General features: G+C 36.6%; 1 protein-coding gene across 9 annotated transcripts in view; it reads left to right on the top strand.

The window, feature by feature from the left end:
* The window catches only part of ERBIN (erbb2 interacting protein), a 172,346-nt gene extending 153,972 nt beyond the window's left edge, over positions 1 to 18,374 (top strand). For 2 of the 9 annotated variants that reach the window (XM_053589616.1, XM_053589596.1), the window contains 6 exons: positions 4,325 to 4,468; positions 8,950 to 9,069; positions 11,978 to 12,184; positions 13,307 to 13,399; positions 13,915 to 13,989; positions 16,306 to 18,374. In XM_053589616.1, coding sequence (XP_053445591.1) covers positions 4,325 to 4,468; positions 8,950 to 9,069; positions 11,978 to 12,184; positions 13,307 to 13,399; positions 13,915 to 13,989; positions 16,306 to 16,413 — 747 coding nt within the window. In that variant the 3' untranslated portion in view covers positions 16,414 to 18,374. The remainder of the gene's footprint in view (positions 1 to 4,324; positions 4,469 to 8,949; positions 9,070 to 11,977; positions 12,185 to 13,306; positions 13,400 to 13,914; positions 13,990 to 16,305) is intronic. The other 7 variants (XM_053589605.1, XM_053589622.1, XM_053589637.1 and 4 more) reach the window with 7 other exon arrangements.
* The last annotated feature ends 2,033 nt before the right edge of the window (positions 18,375 to 20,407 follow it).

Here is a 20,407-nt window from a genome sequence, read left to right as displayed (position 1 = left end):
CCTGAGTAAGAGTGAGACTCCATCTCTAAAAATAGACAGGCATTGTGGTGGGCCTTCTAGTCCCAGCTACTTGGGAGGCTGAGGCAAGAGGATAGCTTGAGCCCAAGAGTTTGAGGTTGCTGTGAGCTATGACACCATGGCACTCTACCGAGGTCAACAAAGTGAGACTATGTCTCAAAAAAACAAACAAAAAAGAAGTTAAATGAGTTATTAGCGCTTAGAAAAGTATTGACATATAACTATAACTAAGTGCTAAATAAACGTTTAGCCATCCTCCTCCTCATCATCTCTTAAATTTATTTTTTTATTTTTGAAATAGCTGATTAAAATTAGTGTTTTTTAATTAAGAATGCCAAAATACTTTATTGTAAAATACGTTATTATGGTGGTAAAATAGTTGTCTTTCTTTTTTTTTGCAGTTTTTGGCTGGGGCTGGGTTTGAACCCACCACCTCCGGTATATGGGGCTGGTACCCTACTCAGTTGAGCCACAGGCACCGCCCAATAGTTGTCTTTCTTAAATTAAAACACTCACTTAATATAGTTTCTATGTTTTTTTTTTGGAGGCAGAGTCTCAAGCTTTTGCCCTCAGTAGGGTGCTGTGGTGTCACAGCTCACAGCAACCTCCAACTCTTGGGCTTAAGTGATTCTCTTGCCTCAGCCTCTTAAGTAGCTGGGATGATAGGCGCCTGCCACAATGCCTGGCTATTTTGTTGTTGTTGTTACAGTTGTCATTGTTCTTTTAGTTGGCCCAGGCCAGGTTTGAACCTGCCAGCCTCGGTGTATGTGGCCAGAGCCCTACCCACTGAGCTATGGGTGCTGCCTCTAATGTTTTTTTTTTTTTTTTTTTTTTGTAGAGACAGAGTCTCACTGTACCGTCCTTGGGTAGAGTGCCGTGGCGTCACATGGCTCACAGCAACCTCTAACTCCTGGATTTACGCGATTCTCTTCCCTCAGCCTGCCAAGCAGCTGGGACTACAGGCGCCCGCCACAACGCCCGGCTATTTTTCTGTTGCAGTTTGGCCGGGGCTGGGTCCGAACCCGCCACCCTCGGCATACGGGGCTGGCGCCCTACTCACTGAGCCACAGGCGCCGCCCTTTTTTTTTTTTTATTGTTGGGGATTCATTGAGGGTACAATAAGCTAGGTTACACTGATTGCATTTGTTAGGTAAAGTCCCTCTTGCAATCATGTCTTGCCCCCAGAAGGTATGGCACACACCAAGGCCCCACCCCCCTCCCTCCTTCCCTCTGCTTTTCCTTCCCCACCATGACCTTAATTGTCGTTAATAGTCTTCATATCAAAATTGAGTACATAGGATTCATGCTTCTCCATTCTTGTGATGCTTTACTAAGAATAATGTCTTCCACTTCCATCCAGGTTAATACGAAGGATGTAAAGTCTCCATTTTTTTTAATAGCTGAATAGTATTCCACGGTATACATATACCACAGCTTGTTAATCCATTCCTGGGTTGGTGGGCATTTAGGCTGTTTCCACATTTTGGCGATTGTAAATTGAGCTGCAATAAACAGTCTAGTACAAATGTCCTTATGATAAAAGGATTTTTTTTCCTTCTGGGTAGATGCCCAGTAATGGGATTGCAGGATCAAATGGGAGATCTAGCTTGAGTGCTTTGAGGTTTCTCCATACTTCCTTCCAGAAAGGTTGTACTAGTTTGCAGTCACACCATCAGTGTAACAGTGTTCCCTTCTTTCCACATCCACGCCAGCATCTGCAGTTTTGAGATTTTGTGATGTGGGTCATTCTCACTGGGGTTAGATGATATCTCAGGGTGGTTTTGATTTGCATTTCTCTAATATATAGGGATGATGAACATTTTTTCATATGTTTAATTTTCAAATATAAGCAAATTTCTTTTTTTTTTTGTGGTTTTTGGCCAGGGCTGGGTTTGAACCCGCCACCTCTGGCATATGGGACCGGCGCCCTACTCACTGAACCACAGGCGCCGCCCGATAAGCAAATTTCTTATGTCATGATAAAGGCCTTTTCAAAAAATGTAGGTAGTGTCTGTATGTTGATTAGCTTATAAAAATTTGTTTTCAATATCCATTTATCAAGGATGATCTTGAATAATATTTCAATCATATATACTTATCTGATAGGAAAAATACTAGTAAAATATAAATAGAACTGGGCTGTATATTCATATATATGTAACATATATATACATATACACTTTAAACTACTAGGAAAAATAGAAATTTTAGAAGAAGTTTGGTATGTTCATAATATTATTAGTCATCTCATTCAGAAAACAAAATTATAGTACAGAAAATTATTCTGAAGTTTCGGAAATAATTACAGTGCAGAGAATGAAAATTTAATGTAATTACTGTCAGTGATAAGATTTTAGGACTTTCTGATACATTTCTATAGTGTTTTCATTTTGGAAGATTAAACCTAGATTATAAATGTGAGAGTAATCACAGAAAATGAGACTATTCAAGGAGAGTGTTACTTTTCAAACAATTGGTAAATTGAACTAAAATTAATATGCTAAGGTAAAAGTTATTAACATATGAGGAAGGATTGCTAAGAGCAGGGAGACAAGGACTTAAGCTTGGTTGAATTAGGGGTTTTGAGAAACTTTGGTAATAAAATTTGAGCCAGAATATAGATACTATAAAGTCACGATAACAGTTAAGTTTATTTTGTGCTAAGCGCCGAGAACTGTCACTGTATAGTTATCTCTCTATGCCAGTGGTTCTCAACCTTCCTATTGCCGTGAACCTTTAATATAGTCCAAAGGGGTTGTGTCCCACAGGTTGAGAACCGCTGCTCTATGCAAATGTTCCTCAGTTTTCACATGAATCCTATGAGGTTTTTTTATTATCCTATTTTACATAAAGGCAATTTAAATACAAAATGTTGAGTTATGTTCCCAAGATGATACATATGTTACATGAATGAAAGGGGAAGACGTTTAAAAGCCAGGCCAAAATAATTAAATAAAATAATATAGGAATGCTTGTAATGATGATATTTCTGTATTTCTTAATAACAAGCCATGCCCAAAATTTAGTTTCTCCAGTTAGACCATCAAAATTCAGGGACATGATTAGAAGTATCCACATGAAAGAACAGCAGTTAAAGATGGTGGGGGTAAACCAGTGGGAACAATGAGAGGCAGATTATTCATTTGAGCTCATAGTTAAGCATCACAGGCCACCACTAACCCTAATATAGTGATCTTTAATATTTGTTTGAATAGAGAAAATTTGTGACATATGCATTCACCAGTTTTTTTCTTCTGATATTTGTAGAGCAGCCTGGAGGCTTTTAAAAAGGAAGCTGAGGCAAGAATTGCTTGAGCCTAGAAGTTCAAGACCAACCTGGGCAACATAAGACCCTATCTCTTAAGGAAAAAAAAAAAAAAAAAAAATATATATATATATATATATATATATACATTTATATGGTGGTGCCTGTGGCTCAGTGGGTAGGGCGCTGGCCCCATATACTGAGGGTGGTGGTTCAAACCCAGCCTCAGCCAAACTGCAACAAAAAAATAGCCAGGTGTTGGGGCAGGTGCCTATAATCCCAGCTACTTGGGAGGCTGAGGCAAGAGAATCGCCTGACCCCAAGAGCTGGAGGTTGCTGTGAGCTGTGATGCCATGGCACTCTGCTGAGGGCAACAAAGTGAAACTCTGTCTCTAAAAAATATATATATTTTTCTAAAATATTTTCTAAGATATTCTAAAACTGTGTGTATGTTAAACTTTTCTTTAGATTTTTCTAAATGTGGAAGATAATATTTTTAGAAATTGAAATGAGCTAAGTATTTTTTCAAATATATTTTGTGTTATATATGTTTAAACTTTCAGTTTATTTAATAAGATAGAATTAATTCCTATAAAATGAAGTAGTCTCTCTAGAAATTCATATGACTTAGAATTAATAGCTATGGTAAAATGTATCTTTATATACAGAAATTAATTTTTATTTTATGCATGACTTTGTATAGATACACATACATCTGGGTATGGCATCAATTCCTATTTTCTGACATATATGTTAGGAATAAAATAAATACCTTTATAAAAGCAGTTATATCTGCTTTCTTCCTTGATACTTAAACATGTAAGTGGTTGTATTTACACGTAATTTATCTGTACATATGTATATTGTCATATAAATATAATAAATAGTGCCAGTTTCTTTCAGGGACTCTGACAATTCATTGTTGCATGATATTTCTGTGTGGTATTGGAGTTACTTGTAAATAAGTCTCTATACATAACATGTCTTGTGGATTTTGCATGCTACACTAATCTCTGTTAAATCTGTCCCCTCTTTATTCAGAGCATGCTGTCAAGGTCCTTTAATTCCAATTTTACTGCTGTAAGCAGTTTTCACTATGGCAGCTCTAGGGATCTGCATGGCAGCCAGGGCAGTCTTGCCTTGAGTGTTGCAGACGGACGAGGTTCTGGTGGGCACATTTTTCGAGTGAGTACCTACAGTAGACCAATACTTTAGCATATAGAGAAAAAAACAAATTTTAAATGTTTAACATTTCTAGAAAAAAATTTTACTGTAGGTTAGAAAACTTAATTACCTATAAGTTCTAACATGGCTTATTAGTTCTAAAACTTTCATCAAACTTGACTTATTATTTCTCTCTTAAAGTTTCTTTGGTTATAAGCTAATGATGTAGTCAGCACTTATATATTTATGCAAAAATGGATGAACAGTGGGAATAACCAGCTGAGAGTTTTTTTATAAATTATTATTCTTTATAGGATTTTTCTCTTAACATTAAATTTAGTTTGCTTGTCTTAAGGTTTTAAGTTTATGCCATATGTAGGTCAGAGCTATTAGAGGGAGAAATAATTTTAACTGTAGTGATTGAGAATTGGCCAATAAAAAGCACTACTTATGCCTAAATTTAATCATAATTTGCTGAATATAATTAAATGTGAGGCTGAAGAAATTGTAATAAACACCAGTGAAAAGGTAAACCCAGGCCTGACATAGCAGCTCATTCCTGTAATTCTAGGACTTTGAGCAGCTGAGGCAGAGGATCACTTCAGGCTAAGAGTTCCAGACCAGCCTGGGCAAGCTAGTAAGCCTTCATTACCACCAAAAATAAAAAAATTAGCCAGGCATGTTGACATGCCCTTGTAGTCCCATCCACATGGAATAGGAAGATTACTTGAACCTAGGAGTTGCGATCATGTCACGGCACTTTAGCCTGGGCAACACTGAAATCCTATCTCTTTAAAAAAAAAAAATGCAAACACCAAATCTTTTATTAATCACATTCCTACACCCCCCCCGCCCCCTTCCCCGCCAGGGTCAGGTTTGAACCCGCCACCCGTATATGGGGCCGGCACCCTACTCCTTTGTACCACAGGCGCAACCCCATTAACCACATTTTACCATAGTCATTAGTGGTAAAGAATACAAGTTTATTATTTTAAGGAAAGTTAAGTGTAGGGGATAAAAGGCATAAAAAAAGGAAATAAACCTCTGGCCTGGCTCTGTTTCAAGATTTTTCTCTGTAACACCTTGATGTGGTAGCATTGCCTCTTGGTGTATATTTTCGTCAATCCCTCTCCTTCTAACCTATCTTTTTGTTTTTGTTTTTGTTTGTTTTGAGACAGAGTCTCACACTCTGTTGCCTTGAGTAGAGTGTCCTGATAGCTCACAGCAACCTCAGTCTCTTGGGCTCAAGAGAGCAATTCTTCTCTTGCCTCCATCTCCTGAGTAACTGGGACTACAAGCGTCCAACCATGACATGTGGCTAGTTTTTCTTTTTCTTTTTTTTTTGTAGAGACAGAGTCTCACTTTATGGCCCTCAGTAGAGTGCCATGGCATCACACAGCTCACAGCAACCTCCAACTCCTGGGCTTAAGCGATTCTCTTGCCTCAGCCTCCAGAGTAGCTGGGACTACAGGCGCCCACCACAACGCCCGGCTATTTTTTTGTTGCAGTTCGGCCGGGGCCAGGTTTGAACTTGCCACCCTCGGTATATGGGGCTGGCACCTTACCAACTAAGTCACAGGCGCTGCCCTAGTTTTTCTGTTTTTTTTTTTTTTTTTTTTGGTTTTTCTGTTTTTAATAGAAATGGGGTCTGGCTCTTGCTCAGGCTTGTCTGAGGCTAGTCTTGAACTCAAGCAATCCACTCTCCTTAGCCTCCCAAAGTGCTAAAATTATAGGCTCCAAGCCCTTCTAACTTATAAAGATGTTTCCCCCTCATAACCCTATTTTATTTCTTCCCCAGAGTTTCCATATTAACCCTTTACATATTTCTGGGTTCTTTGCTTTGTTCTTAGATATAACTTTTTCTTGCGCCCCCACTCCCCCGAGACAGAGTCTCACTCTTTTGCCCTGGGTAGAGTGCCATGGCATCATAGTTCACAGCAACCTCAAACTCTTGGACTAAAGAGATCCTCTTGCCTAAGCCTCCCAAGAAGCTGGGATTATAGGTGCCTACCACAACACCTACCTAGTTTTTCTATTTTTAGTAGAGACAAGGTTGCGCTCTTACTCAGGCCCCAACTCAAGTAATCCACTTGCCTTGGCCTCTCAAAGTACTAGGATTATAGGTGTGAGCCACCACACCCAGCCAGTCCTTCCCACCATTTCAGTACATCTCTAGCTTTGCTCTGTTATGTTCTAGAATAGGAGCAGTTTTCCTGGATTCACTTTGCTCTGGTTACAGCTGACATGTCCTTACCCTGTCCTCTGTCATCTGTCACCACATGGTTTATATGATGTTACAGTGGCAGCAGCCATTTTGAAAATTTTCATTTTGAAAGAGAGAAAAAGGTGGTGTCTTCAAGACCTCATTTAAATAGAATCCGAGGGGTAAAGACCAGTGTCTTTTATTAACTCCAGGGGGAATCTTTGCCATTCATAGTCATCTGAAGTAATTATTCTTTTTAAATTGTTTTATGGTAACATTTTATGCTTATTTTTCTTAGATTCAGAGCCTTTGAATTCATTGAATTTTACTTTTTTACTCTTGTCATCTTAAAAAGTAGATAAGCATAGTCTTGAATTAAATTTTTAATTGTGAGTTAAATTGATTATTATGTGTTCTAAAAGCTCATCTCAAAAAGGGAGTATTCATTTTATATGTACACAAAGTTAAACCATTTCCAAGAATTCTAAGCCATGGTCTGAACTAACAACTAACTGCATGCAATAGACCTGTTGCAGATATAGTTTCTAAAATTAAAAGGTAAATCCTTGGCTCAGCGCCTGTAGCTCAGCAACTTAGGGCGCTAGCCACATACACTGGGGCTGGCGGGTTTGAACCCAGCCCAGGCCTGCCAAACAACAATGACAGCTACAACAAAAACAACAACAAAATGTAAATCCTTAAGTTTGTACGTTTATCTGGTAGTATGTCATAACAAAGTAGATTCTATATTACTTTTATAAGACTGTAAGTTTACTGATACTTCTCTTTTTTTTTTTTGTAGAGACAGAGTCTCACTTTATGGCCCTCGGTATAGCAACCTCCAACTCCTGGGCTTAAGCGATTCTCTTGCCTCAGCCTCCCGAGTAGCTGGGACTACAGGCGCCCACCACAACGCCTGGCTATTTTTTTTGTTGCAGTTCAGCTGGGGCCGGGCTTGAACCCGCCACCCTCGGTAATATGGGGCCGGCGCCTTATCAACTGAGCCACAGGCGCCGCCCGATACTTCTCATCATTAAAATTTAGAGGGGAAAAATTCATGGTATCATGCTATTTAAAAGAACATCAGTTAATTTTTTTTACCAAAAATCTTTTTGTAATGCTCAATGGAAGTATGCAGGGTGCCCCCAAAATCACCCCTGAAGTCACAATACATGGGGGAAATGGGAAATTATAGCTAAATGTAACTTTATTTCCAAACCCTATATTTTAATTGGTCCTACAATTTGAGACTCTTTGATTAATAAAAGGTATTAAAAAGCAAGGTATTTCTATAAATAAAAGGAAAAAAGAATTTATCACCCAGGTGGGGTGGCTCATGCCTATAATCCAAGCACTTTGGGAGATCAAGGCAGGAGGATCAGTTGAGCTCAGGAGTTTGAAACTAGCCAGCCTGAGCAAGAGTGAGACCCCTGTCTCTACTGAACAGAAAAATTAGCAGGGTGTCATGGCAGGTACATGTATCCCCAACTACTTGGGTGGATGAAACAGGAGGATCACTGGAATCCAGGAGTCTGAGTTTGATGTAAGGTAGGCTGACACCATGGCACTTTGGACTGGACAACAGGGTGAGAGACTGCGTCTCAAAAGAAAAGTTAGCTGGTTGTGGTGACGTGCCTACAGTCTCAGCTACTCCGAAGGCTTGAGGCAGGAGGATTATTATTCAAGTCCAGGAATTTGAGGTTGCACTGAGCTATCATGATAGTACTGCACACCACTGCACTTGAGCCTGAGTAGCAGAGTGAGACTTCGTCTTAAAAATAATGTAAAGGGCGGCGCCTGTGGCTCAGTGAGTAGGGCGTCGGCCCCATATACCGAGGGTGGTGGGTTCAAACCCAGCCCCGGCCAAACTGCAACAAAAAATAGCCGGGTGTTGTGGCGGGCGCCTGTAGTCCCAGCTGCTTGGGAGGCTGAGGCAAGAGAATCACGTAAGCCCAAGAGCTGGAGGTTGCTGTGAGCCGTGTGATGCCATGGCACTCTACCGAGGCCAGTAAAGTAAGACTCTGTCTCTACAAAAAAAAAAAAAAAAATGTAAAACAACTTGTCTTCTACATACGTGCATGGTAAAGAAATAGATTAACAGTATATATCATTGAACTTTTCACACAAGAACAGACATCTTACTATGTACCTTTAGAAGATTAGAGTTATTAATTGATTGGGTCTTCATCTTTTCACTATCTAGTAATATTTTTTCCTAATCTTCAAGTGTTGTCATCATTTTGGTTTCACATTTTAAAGAGCATTATTTGTTTACTTTTTATTTTCCCCTCGTTTGAAGCATCCCCAGACATCCAGTCCAGGAGATCCTGGTCAAGATGATATATTCATTTCAGGACAGCAGAACTACTCGCCAGCTACACTTAGTAACAAAGATGTTCTTCCAGACAGCTTGATGAAAGTAGGTGCTCAGGAAATAAAGTAGCATCTGTGACTTCACTATGTTTTGTGGCTTTTGAACTAGAAGTATCATATGTGCTTTAACTGAAAATACTTTCTTGAAGGCTTCTCCCCTTAATTAGTAAGGATTTTTTAAAAATCAGAAATACAGGGCGGTGCCTGTGGCTCAAGGAGTAGGGCACCGGTCCCATATGCCAGAGGTGGCGGGTTCAAACCCAGCCCCGGCCCAAAACCACAAAAAAAAAAAAAAAAAAAAAAATCGGAAATACAGGGCGGCGCCTGTGGCTCAGTTGGTAAGGTGCCAGCTCCATATACCGAGGGTGGCGGGTTCAAACCCGGCCCCGGCCAAACTGCAACCAAAAAATAGCTGGGCGTTGTGGCCGGCACCTGTAGTCCCAGCTACTCGGGAGGCTGAGGCAAGAGAATCACTTAAGCCCAGGAGTTGGAGGTTGCTGTGAGCTGTGTGAGGCCACGGCACTCTACTGAGGGCCATAAAGTGAGACTCTGTCTCTACAAAAAAAAAAAATCAGAAATACAAAATACAATTTGACTTTGTCTGCTGTTTCTCAATTTATTCTGTGATTTTTCCATGTTGGAAAATCATTTTATTGTATTTGGATTTCTGTGGTACCACTTACTTATCATTTGAATCAAGGGCTTTTTCACATTCCTGAAGCAAACCTTTTTGGAGAGTTGAAGAGGAATTTGTTTTAAATTCTTTATTCTAGGATCTTTTACTAAAATCATTTTCAAAATACTTCAAATTTATGATCATCTTGAAAACTTTTGTATATGGTCGAATACATGCTAATTTAGAAATAGATTGTCTATGGCCAGTGCCAGACTGATAATTCTTTACTATTCTCCCTCAGCTATTCTTTCTCATTTTCTTGACTAATTTCATACCTGCAGTATAATCAGATACAATTATAAAGCATAGTTATTTATTATATAAAACGTTCACATTTGCCATTCAAGTCATGACACACACATAAAAACACTTTTACATTGCTCTTGAAAGTAGGCACCTGGCCATCTAAAGTGTAAGTTCATAGATATCTATTTTACCCTTTTTTTCTTTGAATTAAGCTCTTGTCATCCAGTTTCCTTTTCTTTTTATTATACATTTTATGGTTTAGGTTACTGAGTTTGTTTTATGCTTCTTAATCTTTTTGGCCATGTGCTATCATTGCTTAATATATTCCACGTGTATCTCTAACATTGATGTAGACAAGACCAATGTCCATGTGTCGGGGAGTCTTAAGAAATAGTCAATAGTTAATTGTCATCTGGATTTTCCTCAGGAGAAAAATACAGAATCTGCTCATAACAATAAATGATACAAGCATAGAGAAAAGCAGGGGCCATCTGCAGAATTGTGCATAAATTGTAAAGAATACACCGGTTTATTACTCCTAGGGAAATCAGTTACATTCAATCAATAGTGAGTCACATAATACATGGGGTTTTTTTCCTTCAATAATATACAGATAATAATAGTGCCTCCTTTCTCTTCTCTAGGAATGTAAGGATTGTCATAGAGTAATATCATCATCCTTGTGTCTTATCACAGAAAATCTGTGTATTCCCAGACTTCAGAACTGAGTTCTCAAAAATAACAGTGTAACAGTGAAAAGGAGTACCTTTTTTTAAAAGTACAAATCTTCACCAAAGCTACACTTCTTTTATCTTGCTGCAAGATTTACATAAGAAAAGCATACATTTATACTTTTCTCCTTTTAAATAATTTTAGGGAAATGGAACTTAACAGTTTTCCTTCATAGTTTTCCCATGATTTCCTGTGGATGAGGTTACTTTTTTGCCAATAACTAACAAGGAAGTTTGAAGTGTTTAACTAGATTAAACATATTTATCTTTCCTTCACAAAAATCTTTTTATATGCAAATATTTGTATTTTAAGATAGATTCCTCACACTAACAGAATAAGCTATTAGCCACATTTCTATGAAAGTGATTTTAAGTCAGGTTCAGTCTCTTAAAATGAGAGTCATTAAAACAAAGTTAACAATAAGCTAATAATCTCTTTTTTTTAAGTCATGAAGAATAAAGTGGAATGTCAACATTTAATTTTGTTAGTAATTCTATGGTTAACATTCTATGGTGTTAATATTTAGAGAGTTTAAAAATTACTAGCATACATGTACACACAGAAGTAATCAGTTTCCTGCTATATAGATGGCTGAATTTACTTATTAATTCTGGGGAAGAAGGAATAATGGTATAAAAGCAAATTCAAATTTGGAAAAAGTTGTACTACAAAATTACATTTTTACTGAAGAAAAAATTGACAAATGTAACTTATGTATATATGATTGGGTATAGTATGGGAAAAGATAGATGTCCAACAGGCTTGCTTAAATTTTGGACTTTAGACATAGTACAGTAGAACCTCTGTAAGTGGACCACCTAAGGGACTGTAACAAACTGGTCAGCATCTCCAGTCTATGAAAATTAGATCACCTTATGGAGGTTCTATTGCATTTGCCATTTTAACAGTTGGTTTGCCACTGGAACTCAACAGTTTCCTTCACAGTTTTCCCATGATTTCATGTGGATGAGGTAAGAAAGATAGGTACTTCTTAACAAAGATTGGTGTATCTGCCAAAAAAGCACAATTATTAAAATTATAGATAAGATGTGCTTTCACTTGAAAGCTTAAAAGAGTGAATCTATCGGAAAGCACTCAGGCAAGTTTAGAATTAAGACATTAATAGATTTTTTTTCCTTGTAAGGTTTTAAATTAGAGAAAAATAGTAGGTAGCATGGTATTGTGTGATTTATTAGAATGTGAAAACTCTAGTACTCTTGTAATGCTCCAAGAAAAAATCCAAATATTTGTAATAAGGCATTATTATTGGTCATTTTAAGATACTTCATGTTTTTCTTAGATGCCTTTGGGTAATGGACAGATGGGCCAGCCTCTCAGGCCTCAGGCAAATTATAGTCAAATACATCACCCCCCTCAGGCATCTGTGGCAAGGCATCCCTCTAGAGAACAACTAATTGATTACTTGATGCTGAAAGTGGCCCACCAGCCTCCATATACACAGCCCCATTGTTCTCCTAGACAAGGCCATGAACTGGCAAAGCAAGAGGTAAGAATAATCAAGATTATTTGAAATATGAGACTAAGCTTCTTATATATTTTTAAAGGTTACTATCACCAATAAACTTATATAGAACTTTAACATAGTTTTTCTATTCTGTTTACAGTTTTATGTTAAGTGTATAAGGTGTAAACTTGGTAGTTTTAATTTGACTTTATGATCATATGATATAGAACTTAGTATCTTTGACATGATTTTTTAATTCTAAGAAAGTTGCTATCCCAAAACTGGTTGATACATTCCTTAGGAATAGAAATAGTAAGTAGACCATTCAGCTAAAATGGCCTATTGTTTTGTAACACTTAAAATCTTACTTAATTCTTTTAGATTTTGAAATTTGACTGTAGATTCCAAATTACTTTGAGTATTTAATTTTAAAAAGTACTCAAATCAGCCATACATTCATGTATCTTGATAGTTTATTGATAAGATGATCAGTAATATTAGAAACTTAGGTAGACATCAAATGTTTTATTCATTTTGGTCGAGTCTCTGGTGGAAAGGAGAGTGTCTGTAACAAAAGTTTTAATTCTTGCATCTTTTTTGCTTAGTTACAAATACTATCAATTAGTCATATATTAAAATCCCAACTCCTTCACAGATTTGAGAAATTTAATTTAAAACCACCAGTGGAAAAAAAAGAAAGAAAAATAAAATCAAATAAAATAAAACCACCAGTGGATCTTTTAGATATCTTATAAAACGAGCAAATGGACAGAGATACTGTTGTAATTCAGATGTTCCCTAAGTGGAAACTGATAATAATAATACATGTTTTGTGTTTATGCATCATAATTAAAATCCATGTCTAAAAAGTAAACTAAAATAGTTTAGGTCAACATTAATTGATTCCCTAGCCTCATAAGACATGCAGTAAAACTAGGAGCTATGCTTTATAATCCCAGCTGTGCCTTTAACTCACTAACTCATTAACATAACATTCTATGTTGTATCTTCACTTCATCTGACTAAAATGTTTATTTTTGATGAATCTTTGCATATTTATGTTTATTTGAACTTAATTCATCAATATTTAAACATGGATTTTGTTGTGTTGTAACTTTTTCTGAAATAATAGTAATAATTCCCTTTATTTTCGTATAAACTCAGATTTGTGTGAGAGTTGAAAAGGATCCAGAACTTGGATTTAGCATATCAGGTGGTGTCGGGGGTAGAGGAAACCCATTCAGACCCGATGATGATGTAAGTTTTGTTTATAATCCTTGAAACACCAAAAAGTTTTATTTACTAATTCAATACCTCTTATATTTAAGTGAAAATCTAATAGATAATTATGTAAATGTAGGCAGCCATCACTTTTTATTCCCCTCTGTATTATTTAGCTGTTTATTTTGAAATTTGGTCAGTTAAAGTTAATTGTTTGAAGGAAAATTTTTAACAAAAGATTCCAATGTTTATGATATTATCTAGTGATTTTTAATTTTCGTATTGCTTTTCTATACATGTATAGAAATAGTTTCATTAACAGAAAGCACTGTACTAAAATCAGAAGTCTAACTTTGGTTTGTCATAGTGTTACTCAGAGAAATCAGGGAGAAGACATATTCCATGATTCAAATGTTTGCCTGATATGAAAGAAAGATTGCTTCTTGGAAAAATAAATAAAGTTTAAAAAAAGAAAGATTGCTTCTTGGTACTCTATTAATTTATGCATACTGTCTTTGGTTAAATAATTATCTTTTTTGTTGTTTTTAAAGGGTATATTTGTAACAAGGGTACAGCCTGAAGGACCAGCATCTAAGTTACTACAGCCAGGTGATAAAATTATTCAGGTAATTAAAATAAATCCTTTTATCATCTTCTTTCATTTATAACATTCTCTGGGCTTCTGTAGTTGAAAATCATGCCTATTTGTGGGGGCGGCGCCTGTGGCTCAAGGAGGGTGCCAGTCCCATATGCTGGAGGTGACGGGTTCAAACCTAGCCCCGGCCAAAAACCAAAAAAGAAAAAAAAGAAAATCATGCCTATTTGTTTGATATATCACTAGGATTTTATTTAAGTTCAGAACAATTAATTTTCATTAATTTGGGAGATCAGAGTGTACCATTTCTTGGAAGTAGGAGTTATGTCAGAAATAGAGAAAATTTCAAAATCTTACTTTCCTGTGCCCCCTTCTTTACTTTGTTCCTTCAGCTACGTAAAACACTTTTACCTAAACACTTACAGTGTAGCTTCGTCTTAGGAAGCCTTACCTAAGATAACAAGTACAGCTCTCATTCTCTATCACTACTTTCACTGTTGTCAGTTCAGAAATTAATCTCTTTTTTTATCACAGCAGCCAACCATTGAAAAGAAGTTAATTTTTAAAATTAAAAAAAACCTCTCAAACCATAACTAAACACACTAGCATTTAGTAGCAAAAGTACAAACTCTGAAGCTAGACTGCCTGAGTTTGAATCCTGATTCTAACACTTTTCTAAGATACAATTTAAAACTTTTTTATGATTTTTAAATAATTTCAGAGCTGGGCAGTGTGGCTCACACCTATAATCCTAACACTCTGGGAGACCAAAGCAGGTGGATTGCCTGAGCTCACAGGTTTAAGAACAGCCTGAGCCAGGGGCGGCGCCTGTGGCTCAGTCGATAAGGCGCTGGCCCCATATACCGAGGGCGGCGGGTTCAAACCCGGCCCCGGCCAAACTGCAACCAAAAAATAGCCGGGCGTTGTGGTGGGCGCCTGTAGTCCCAGCTACTCGGGAGGCTGAGGCAAGAGAATCGCGTAAAGCCCAAGAGTTAGAGGTTGCTGTGAGCTGTGTGAGGCCACAGCAGTCTACCGAGGGCCATAAAAGTGAGACTCTGTCTCTACAAAAAAAAAAAAAAAAAAAAAGAACAGCCTGAGCCAGAGTGAGACTCCCCATCTAAAAACAGCCGGGCGTTGTGGCAGGCGCCTATAGTCCCAGCTATTTGGGAGGCTGAAGCAAGAGAATTGCTTGAGCCCGAGAGTTTGAGATTGCTGTGAACTGTGACACCACGGTACTATACCAAGGGTGACAAAATGAGACTCTGTCTCCAAAAATAAATAAATAAATAAACAAACAAACAAATTAATTTCAAGGTTAGAGAAAGCTGCAAAAATAGTACAACAAACATCTTATATACACTTACTTGATCACTAGTTGCTCTTGTTTTGCCATATTCTTTAACATTCATTCTCCTCTTTGTTTTCCCTTCCAGCCTCCTCCTTTCTCCACACACAAACTCACACTCACAAAGTAATACAGATTTATTTTTCTGAATCATTTGGGAATCTATTGTTTCAATTTTGTGACTGAGGAAGTTACTTTACCTCTCCATGCCTGGGTTTCCTCACCTTTAAAACAAGATGATGAAAAAAATCTTCTTCGAGTGTTGTTAAGAGAATCCAGGGATTTAATTCATGTGATACACTTAGAGCAATGTGTGGTATACAGTAAGACTTTAATTAAAGAAGGCAGTTTTGCAGTGGCTCACACCTACAATCTTAGCACTCCGGGAGGCCAAGGCTGGTGGATTGCTTGAGCTCATGAATTCGAGACCAGTCTGAGCAAAAGCAAGACCCTGTCTCTAAAAAAACAAAAAAATAACTGTCCATTGTGGTAAGAGCCTGTAGTCCCAGCTACTCTGAAGGCTGCGGCAAGAGGATTGCTTGGGCCCAAGAGTTTGAGGTTACTGTGAGCTATAATACCACAGCACTCTACCAAGAGCAACAAAGTAAGACTCTGTCTTCAAAAAAAAAAAAAAGAGAAGGTGGTTTTGATCTGATGGCTCTTCTCTAAGGCCATAGGGAGACTCACCCTTGCCCCCAACCTCCATCTGAGTTTGGTCACTTCAGATACACATTAGCATATATACACACACAATACCATGTCTGACATTATATCTTAAGCAAGTGGTTCCTAACATTGGGCCACTACATAAGAATTGTCTGAAGACTTGGACAAAATACCTGGGCCCCATGTTCAGAGACTTTAGAGGCATGGAGTAGGAAGTCTGTATGTTTCAAATTATCAAGGTGATCTTACTTTCTTCCAAATTTATGAATTATCTGGTAGAAATTTAAGTGCGGAAATGCACATAGATTACTGTAACATTTTTCCTCTTTCTTTTAGGCTAATGGCTACAGTTTTATCAATATTGAACATGGACAAGCTGTATCCTTGCTAAAAACTTTCCCGAATACAGTAGAACTCATCATTGTACGAGAAGTTTCCTCATAAGCACTGTGGACAATAAAAAGGGGAAAGACAGCAAGATTTATTGGAAGATTCTTGCAGGGGAAATTAATATTTTGACTATTTTTATATATAAAGAACTCAAAGTTTTGTTCAGATTTGTACATTAGTGAAGTAATGAAACTTGTGGTTAGAGGGAAAGAACCACTGTACAGAATATAAAGGAGACTGTTGAATTCATACCATGTAAAACTTGTTAGGTTTTTAAATATACCAATCAAGGTGACAAAAACAAATCTATCTTGTTTTTGTATAGATTGTAGGTTTATTTTTGGATTTCATACACATAACTGAACTGTGTGCAAGGCAATAGTTAGCCTTGATTTTAGACCAGAGACAGATGGCAGAGCTATCTGTCTCATAGCTTTTTTGCCCTTATTTTTATTCAACTGGTATTAATGTTTTTCTCCTGAAACTACTTTTTTTTTTTTTTTTTAATGTGGGCAAGAGATTTGAAGTGTTGGCTTTTGCTATGTGTATATTGAATTGAAGAGTGAGTAGGTGAGGGTGGTGCTGGTGGGTTCACTTTCCAAGGCCAGATTAAAACAGTTATTTCCTATAAAAATCTGGAAGCAAAGAATGGAAAAAAGCTATGTGGTAATTTGTTTTTATTAGTAGAATCATGCAATAAAATATATAATGTCTTTAAAGAAGTAGAAAAGACAATAATTGCATTTTTTGAGCTCTACAGAAATCTCTTGTCATATCCATGGACATTTGCTACTGGTGATTCAGTTTTTAATGTTTTAGTTACAGGACATTTTAAACTCTATTGTAGATGCATGTCCATGCATTTTCTGTGCTATGGAAATCCCCTAGGATTTTTTATTTTTATTTTTTGCAAATGGTGGTACTTGCGATCTGTTTTTATAATCAGTGCTCCATTTTAATCTAATTTATAATTTTTATTTTAAGCAGCAAATGAACTAAAATGGCCAGTTTTAAGATTGTGTTACCTGTAACACAAAGTGTAACAGTTTAGGAAAGCCTCTTGGTTTATTTGGCCTTGCCTTGCCTTGGTAAAGTAAAAGGAAACAGTGCGGATGGAGCTAAGAAACCAAAGCAAGTTTGTGAAACTGGCCCAGTGATAGAGAATTGCTGTGGAGCGTTACAGAGCAAAGGGAGGGGTCCTTGAGGCCTACCAGTGTGTAAAGGTGTTCAAATAAAGGGCTGTTCCTACACGTAATATTAAATGTGAACTCAACACTTCAGAGTCTTTAAAGGGTTTCTAAGTGTATCAGTGTCATAGTGTTTTACCACCAACTGCCTTTGTTCCTAGTTACTGTAACAAATATTTTACAGAGGTTTATTGATTTTGTTTACCCAAACCATTAATTTTATTTGTTTTTGTGCTATGTAATCAAATAAAATTTGAGTAACATGCAATGGTAGGAATTAATGCATTGTTAATTTGGACCAGGAAAAAAGTGTCATAGAAGACTAATTGTTTTTAGTTGAGGCTTGTCTGAAACCTTTCATTACAGCAATATTCAGTTATTGCAATTCATTTTTAATTACTAAAGAATGTAATTGGGGTATTTTAAATCTATTATGCTTTGTTCTTCAACCTTGATTTAATTAAGACTCATAAGACTGGCTAAAACACCAACGTACGTTGCTTTTTGCAAAAGTGAATTAGACTCACTTTCCATTCTTGCTAGTCAGAGTAAATAGGCAGCACTTTTAAAAATATATGAAGTCAAATATTGCACTTCTTTTAAAATGTTGTCAATTGGTTATTGTACTGTATAGTTTTAATAATTTTGATTGAAACCCTTTAACAACTCTTTGTAAATTTTAACTCATTTTAGTTGATTTTCAGTACTATTTACATAGGAATTGATTTTTATGGATATAGTAGAAGAAATATGCTGTATTTTGATACAATTCATTTATTGTATGTGTGTTATAATTTCTAAAGAAAAGAATGACAAACAGCTTCTTTATGACAAGTCTTGGTGTTCCCTTTATTCTCAGTTTATTTTAAAATTTTTGGTGTTGTATGATAGTCACAATTCTCTTTATTTCAAATTTTTACAGTCGCATTCTATTTTTAATCAGGAATACATAAAATAGGCATATTTGCAGAGTTTTCCACTATTTTACCTTTAACCAGATACAGAGCTATAATTTTAGAAAAGGAATTAAACCCCATAGAACAATGACTTCATCTGTGATCAGACTTTAAGTTCATTACATATTATACTGAAATACTACAAGTGCAACAAAGATCATATGTACTAATATATTATTCTACTCTAATTAAAATTTTGTAACATTCTTGCAACACAAAAAGTTGAGTAATAAAGTTTTTTATCAAAAGGAATATTATATGTTGTGGGGGGAAAAAAGCAAAATAATTTGGACTTTAATAGCCGAAGTTTTAATTCCAATGAGAATTTTTATTACGGTAGTAATAAAGTTTCAAAATCTGAATAGAATCTTTTGAGCAAGTAGGCCTATACCCGTGCTGATTTTATTTTAATGAGTATTACGTACCAAATCATTAAAACTAGAACACCTTATTTTTATTTTTATTTTTATTTTTTTTTGGCCAGGGCTGGGTTTGAACCAGCCACCTCCGGCATATGGGACTGGCGTCCTACTCCTTGAGCCACAGGCGCCACCCTAGAACACCTTATTTTTAGTAAATGTTTAAAATTTCTTACCCTAACCAGTAAAAATACCGGTAAACATGATGTGATTGAAGGAATTTATTAAATTTATAGTTATTGATACAGTCTAAAGTTTTATGCTGTTTCATTAAGGAGTCTTCAGTTCATCTGAATCATTGAAATTGTAAAATTTCTTACATATTTATTTTGTAAATATTTTTCTGGCCTCTTTGGACTAGACTTGAAGTTGTGCATATACTTGAACACAAGCATTGCCATAAACAGAACTAAACGTTTAATTATTAATTTGCTGTACTTAAACTCCCAGTAGCAGCCATGTAATATTTTTTTCAATCAGCATTTATTCAACATTCCAAATTTTTGTATATATCTAGATGGCTTGAAGTAACACATGGAGGATAGATAATAAAGTAATGTCACTTAAAGTTGTGTGGTTTATTCTATGAATTTCAGGGCTAGAGGAATTCTCAGAGAAGAAATACAACTTTTTCGTTTTTTTCTTTTTTTAAGCATTAAATTGAAGTCCTTTATTCTGGACATGGAAGACAGAAAAAGTGGAATTTATCTCAAATTTTATTTTATACTTTTTAGAGATAAGGTTTCACTATGTTGCTCAGGTTGGTGTCAAACTTCAAATGATCCTCCCGCCTTGGCCATCAAAAGTCCTTCAGGCTTTTGGTAAGGTGTGTAAGTTACCACACTCAACCTGTTTTTGTTTTTAACTTCTAAAGGAATCCACTGAGATGCATAATGTTTTTCAGATGGAGATTGGCAATATCCCACATCTATTTGGGAAGGGAATTTTTTCATTCATTCTGTTGCATTCTCCCCTCACCTCCTTTTTTTGAGACAGTCTTACTCTGTTGCCCTGGGTAGAGTGTTGGGGTATAATTACAGCTCACAGCAATCTCAAACTCTTGGGCTGGGAACCATAGGTACCCACCTCAACACCCAGGTCATTTTTCTATTTTTCAATAGATACAGGGTCTCACTCTTTGTCTGGTTTCAAATTCCTAAATTCAAGGGATCTCCTGCTTCATCCTCCCAGAGAATTAGGATTACAGGTGTGAGCCACTGTAGTTGGTCCATTCTGTTGCATTCCTTTTAATATATTCTTTTAATGCTTAGTAAATACGTTCTTATGGAAAAAGACATTAAAACGTGTGATTCATCAAGAACATTAATGAACAGCCTTTGGTTGTTTCATAACCTTGGTATATCAGTGTCTCATAGTTGTGCTCATGTCCACATGTGGTGGTGTCTTGCTTAGCTGCATTCATTATTGTGGTTTTTTGTGTGCTATATGACAACAGTTCTGATGGTCATTCCAGAAGAAGAGTTCT

This window comes from Nycticebus coucang, chromosome 1, assembly GCF_027406575.1.
Source record: "Nycticebus coucang isolate mNycCou1 chromosome 1, mNycCou1.pri, whole genome shotgun sequence".
Taxonomy (NCBI): Eukaryota; Metazoa; Chordata; class Mammalia; order Primates; family Lorisidae; genus Nycticebus; species Nycticebus coucang.
Note: the sequence above shows the minus strand (reverse complement) of the source record. Positions and strands in the feature narration are given on the sequence as shown.